The sequence below is a fragment of the Archocentrus centrarchus genome, chromosome 9 (genome assembly GCF_007364275.1).
Source record: "Archocentrus centrarchus isolate MPI-CPG fArcCen1 chromosome 9, fArcCen1, whole genome shotgun sequence".
Classification (NCBI taxonomy): Eukaryota; Metazoa; Chordata; class Actinopteri; order Cichliformes; family Cichlidae; genus Archocentrus; species Archocentrus centrarchus.
Genome location: NC_044354.1, coordinates 15,373,430 through 15,379,353, shown reverse-complemented (window position 1 = coordinate 15,379,353; position 5,924 = coordinate 15,373,430). Strand labels below are relative to the sequence as shown.

Below are 5,924 nucleotides of genomic sequence, written 5' to 3'. Positions count from 1 at the left end.
TGGCAGCCAACTCTGCCTCTGCCTTTTCTGGACAAATGCCTGGACCGAACTACACAAAGGTAGGGGCACTGGTGTTTGACAAAGCCTCGGAAGTCCAGCAGGGCAGTAAAACAAGACTAAAATTTTTATGATTTTCCTTTATCAAATCAGTAAATATTTGAAGGAGATTATAGGTCTAGTGTTAGCTCAGTTTATTATTCCGTTATCTGAGGAATATGATTAAGAAAATGTAAATTATAGTAATGTAAAAGCACTTTGTTTAGATAACATTAATCTTTTGTCAGATGACAACTTCATTTGCGATGAAGAATTCATGAATGAATGAATGAATTTGTTGTAACATCATTTGCAACACAACAACAAAAATTTTGAAAAGTCACAAAAGTAAAAATGCTACAAAAAAAGTGTTACAGTATCCTCCGACAACACTCTGAATTTAAAATAAAGGGTTCAAAGGACTGCATGTAATAGAGCATGAAGGTAAATAACCTTTTTAATATTAATAGACTAAAGGTGCAGCAGCAGGCACAGTGATTTATTGTTTATTGCTTCAGGGGAATATCTCATGGGCCATTGTTAATAATGACATAGAATGCCATAAAGTACATAAACGTGACTGTCACCAACCATACCAGTATTCATTCTGAAAAAAAAGCACTCACATTATCATTATGTATGCATACTACTGTCATATCACAGTGCTGTGCACACACATATATATATATACTGCTCCTGAGTAACAGTTATCCTTCTGTGCTGCCAGGAACTTCAGAAGATTACCAAGAATTGCAGCCCTGCCACGCAGTCCTCCAGTGTTTCTGCCACCACCTTTACTGTTGGTCAATGTTCATACTTTACCTCAAGTTACATGTATATTTTATCACAATTCGACCTGTTCCTGTAATTCTGAAATTAATCCAACATATTGGTGGATTCAGGAGCTCCAGCCCATGATGGCATACCCTGACTTGCCGTCTCAGAATGGGAACTCCCAGGAGGAGAGGACGGAGGACCAAGTGCAGCCTGCAGCACCAACAGTCCTGCAAAATGCCAGGGCCCACTTCCTCAAAGGAGTGTCCTACTTCTCTGGAGACATGGAGGTGTTTGGAAAATGGATGGAAAGTAAGTTAACATTAGCAGCTTATTTTGACAAATAGAAATTAAAATCCTGACCCGCACAGTGACTTTATAAATAACATCATTTCAAAGTTTAGAGCTAAACAGAAAGTTTTGCAAACAGTGGAGGAAGTATAATAAAGCTACCCTGGGGTGTAATGTAGTTTGGTTAACTAAAGCTATTTATTTCATGCTTGTTTATAGAAAACTTATCACTATTATCACTACCTTTTCAGAGGAAAGTGAATGAATGACCGTTTCAGTTTACTGTTCATATCAGTCAGACACCTGCTTTTAGAAACTACAGTCAAAGTGGGTGTGTTGGACCCAGGTAGCTTCTAAATAGCATAAAATAGCAAATGGCATAACTGAAGTACTTGAATCAGAAAATACAAATGTAGTTGACCTACTAGAAAGCACTACTATGTAATTACATGTATGTCAGTATTCTTCAATACTGATAAAACTGATGACGAGAATGCAAGCAGCACTACAGAGTTTAATGTGTAACTGCAGGCAGTCTGTAACAATTTCCCTTCATGCATATGAGGGTTTGTATAGGAGAAGACTTCTTTCGCAATCTTCCACATACATACCCACTCTCCTGATTACGTTAGTGACCTTTTCACAGCCTTTGAAGATGTGCATTGTTTGCTGACTGTCAAATATCTCTCACTGTCACATCTTTCAGAGCAGTTCTTCTTGCTGCAGCTGCTCGATTGGGTCTTGCGTGGAGCGGCTCAAGTGATGTTTGTCAATAACCCCCTGAGTGGCCTTATCATTTTTGCCGGCCTCATCCTGCAGAACTACTGGTGGGCCCTGAATGGCTTTGTTGGCACACTCTTTGCAACCATTTCTGCTCTCATTCTGCAACAGAACAGGTGCGAGCGTTCAGCTGGTTTTTTCAATTAATTTATGCTATTTTTTATTTTATTTATTTTTTTAACTTATGCTATCTTTAAAAACTATTAGTCCGAACAGAAAAAGGCTAGCAGTGAAGTCATTCCTGATTATTATCTGCTTGGCAGTAGGAGAAAAAAATGTCAAGTGGCATGAGTTAGGAAACATTTTTATTCAAATAATTTCCTTCAGGGGTGCAATAGCTGCAGGGCTATATGGCTACAATGGCATCCTGGTGGGTCTGCTGATGGCTGTGTTCTCCAGTGCAGGAAACTGGTACTGGTGGCTTCTGCTGCCAACATCTTCATGTCCATGATGTGGTAAGTTGTTCATCTGAGAAATGGTGAAACTATGCGCTGGTCATATGTCATAAAAAATGAAAGATAGATAACAAAAGTAGATAAGACAGTCATGACTTGTGTTCTCATGACTTATTTTTTGTGGTATAACAGGTTTCATATTCTTCAATCAAGTCAAGTAAATAAATTATTGGTTGTGGTTAAGTAAACAAAGAAGATATGCCAGTCATACACAAATCTATCATTTCTGCTGCTGGGATCAGTATATTTGATTAATAATAAAAGTATGAAATGTGTAGAAAAACTGTGATTGATTGAGATATACTTCGATCAGACAAAACAACAAAATCACTGTTTAACATTGTATCTGACACTGATCCTCTGGGACATGGACATGGACTTCTGGATTTGTCCTCTAGTGATAACACTGGGACATTGGTGGCAGTCCTTGGTAATATGGATCTTGTTCCAGTGCATCTCAAGGATGCTCAATCTGAGAGGGGTCTCTTTGTCATGCTCTTCAAAGCATTCTTGAACAGTTTTTGTCACGCAGTGGGGTGCATTGTTCTGCAGTGGGATGGTGTTCCTGTCAGGGAGTGCCGCTATTGGGTGTGCTCACACTGCAACATTGTTTAGGTGGGTGGTATGCGTCAGAGCAACATCTACATGAATGCCAGGAGCCAAGGTTTTTCCAGCAAACAGCAGAAGTGTTACTCACTTTGCCCGTCAGTGGTTTAATGTTGTGGCTGTTCGGTGTGAATAAACATAAATGTACTGGCACCATGTTGTAAATGTAAGTTAAATGTGGAGCAGATCTAATGATGTGATACCATTGCATTTCAGCCCGATTGTGTCCAGTGCTCTGGCATCTATTAACAGTCGATGGGATCTTCCTGTGTTCACGCTGCCCTTCAACATCCTGGTGTGTCTCCACATGGTCGCCACAGGCCACTACAACCACCACTTCCCCCAAATCCTCATTCAGCCACGATCGGCATTCCCCAACATTACCTGGGCTGAAATTGATGTCGCAAAGGTGATTGAGAAGAAATAATCCTTACTGGCTGGTTTGGTGTAAGTGATGCGCAGATTTCAGTCATGGTCTCGTAGTAGATAACTTGTAACAGGTTTTTAAGAAATCCTTTCAGCTGATAGACCTATACATAAGTTAAAACAAAAAAAGATAGAGCTATGTTGTAAACTATGTACACAATTTAAGTTGTTCACAAGCTATACACACCTGCACATCCCAAAGAAGAGGCCTAGTAATACACCTTCCAGATGTGCAGTATCTGTTGCTGCTCTGCTTAATGTTTCTGCCTGCACATTTTCAGCTGTTCATGTCAGTGCCAGTAGGAATAGGTCAGGTCTACGGCTGTGACAACCCTTGGACTGGAGGCATCTTTATCATCTCTCTCTTTATCTCCTCCCCAATCACCTGTGTTCATGCTGTCCTGGGATCTGCAGTGGGGATGGTTTCAGGTGAGAGGATGTCCAAAGTGCCTCAGCAGGCAGCTGATATCAGTGTGAAATAACAGCCATGTCACGTAAAAGCTGTTGTGTTTCACCTTTATGATGCATTCTATTTTTGCTTCTTTACATGTTTACAGAATGAATTCAAGAAACTATCAATATATAGTAACTCCATGATACCCTAAAAAAAAAAAACTATTGGTGCAAAATGATCATGAGGGTTTTTATTTATTAAGATAGTCTCTTGTAACGGTGACTTAATATTTTGCAGGTCTGGCCCTGGCAGCTCCTTTTGGAGACATTTACTTTGGCCTCTGGGGATACAACTGTGTGTTAGCCTGCATTGCTATTGGAGGAATGTTTTATGCTCTCACCTGGCAAGTGCATCTGCTTGCTATCACATGTGGTGAGTATACCCTAAAAAAAAAAAAATATATATATATATATATATATATATATATATATATATAAAATCTAAAATGCATCTTATCTGTAAAATATGGTCAAATGACATACAACCATGTGCAAGAGAGGCTGCTATTTCTAAACACACTATCATTTACATCAAACAATTTCATTCCTCCTCTGCAGCTTTTTTCTGCGCATACCTTGGCTCAGCCATCGCCAACATCATGTCCAGGGTAAATACACTTTATTCTCGCTCACATTTTTATACCAGCTTTTAAAAACCATTTATTAAAACATGTTATTCAACTTTTTTTTATCCACAGTTTGGTCTGCCAGCCTGCACCTGGCCTTTCTGCCTGTCTGCCCTCACTTTCCTTCTCTTAACCACGGGGACCAAAAGGATCTTTAAACTGCCACTGGCCAAAGTGACCTACCCTGAGAAAAACCTGAGGTTCTTCTGGAAGCTGAAGAAGCAGGAAAAGATGGAGAAAGCTGAAAAAGAGAAGAAGGAGAGGGAGGAGCAGCAGAGAGCCATTGAAGAAGAAGTTACACTAAACGATAAAGTGCAACTTAGGATAGAGCTCGAAAGATTGGAGCAAAGGAACACAGAAAGTGACGCTCAAAGTGAGGTTAAAAATGACTCGACGCAAATTGATGTACCTCAAACACTCGAAGGTCCCGGAGAAGAAAGTAACAGTGAAAATGATTTGATCGAGATCACGCTCACTGATTATGTTTAAAGTTAAATTTCTGCAGAGAGAGATTAAACTTACAAATGATGTAAATAACTACAGCAAATATATGGTAAACTTCTTTCAGAGAAATGTGTTTGAATATACGTATGCTGGTGGGTCTTTGCAAGGTTTTAAAGTTTGTGTGTATTTTTGTATATATTTTTAAATACTTTTTAAAAAAAAATCTGTTGTGTGTGTTTATTCAGTGCTGTGTAAAACAACAAAAGTCAAATATATAAGTACAAACTACCTGTTAAATGACCTTTTATGCATGAACAGTTCCTCTCAGAAACATCACCCCCACCCATTCCCAAAAACACACACACACATTCATACAAGCACTTTTTTCTATACCTAAGCACTTAGCACTCACACATACACTCACACTCCAATGCATGCATCAAGGGCAACTCAGGTCCAAGGATACGTTGACATGCAGCCTGAAGTAGCTGACCGACTTTCCGACTGGTAGACAACCTACTCTACCTCCTGAGCCACAGCCTAACTCAACAGCATGACTTGCCCTTTGATACAGAAAATATAGACTTCTCACCTTATTTGATGAGAAGAAGCAGTTTTATCACCAGCTGCTTTTCATTGTCTTGTCAGAACAGTGTGTTTGACCTGTTTGAGCTGTTCTCCAGTTCAGTTCAGTAAGAAAAAACAAAAAGAAAAAATGTCCCTGCACACTTTTAAAATGATTATTTTTAATTTAAAATGCCAGTTAATGTGACCTTCTGAAAGGCTCCACTGATCTCCAGAGTTCACAGGAGATTTGTGGATTTGGTAGTCACTCTTGTCTGATTATGTATTTGGGTTACATAATGGGCTTTAAACATTCCAGAGCATAATGAAGTATGTAGTTCCTGGACTGAATTGTTGTACTTGGACAGTGAAATCTCCAGTGACATGAGGGCCCTGCATGACATGTTGACACTTGCTTTAATTGACAGGGGCACTGGTGCAACTGGTTACAACCATATCAAAATGTGAA

At 39.4% G+C, this 5,924-nt stretch overlaps 1 protein-coding gene across 1 annotated transcript; it reads left to right on the top strand.

The window, feature by feature from the left end:
- The first annotated feature begins 2,248 nt into the window (after positions 1 to 2,248).
- Positions 2,249 to 4,972, top strand: slc14a2 (solute carrier family 14 member 2). Its single transcript, XM_030738151.1, is given in 7 exon segments — positions 2,249 to 2,318; positions 2,321 to 2,336; positions 3,159 to 3,351; positions 3,650 to 3,797; positions 4,060 to 4,194; positions 4,380 to 4,429; positions 4,520 to 4,972. Coding segments are annotated over 7 exon segments (1,014 nt in total). The 5' UTR covers positions 2,249 to 2,263; the 3' UTR covers positions 4,937 to 4,972.
- Positions 4,973 to 5,924: the final 952 nt, after the last annotated feature.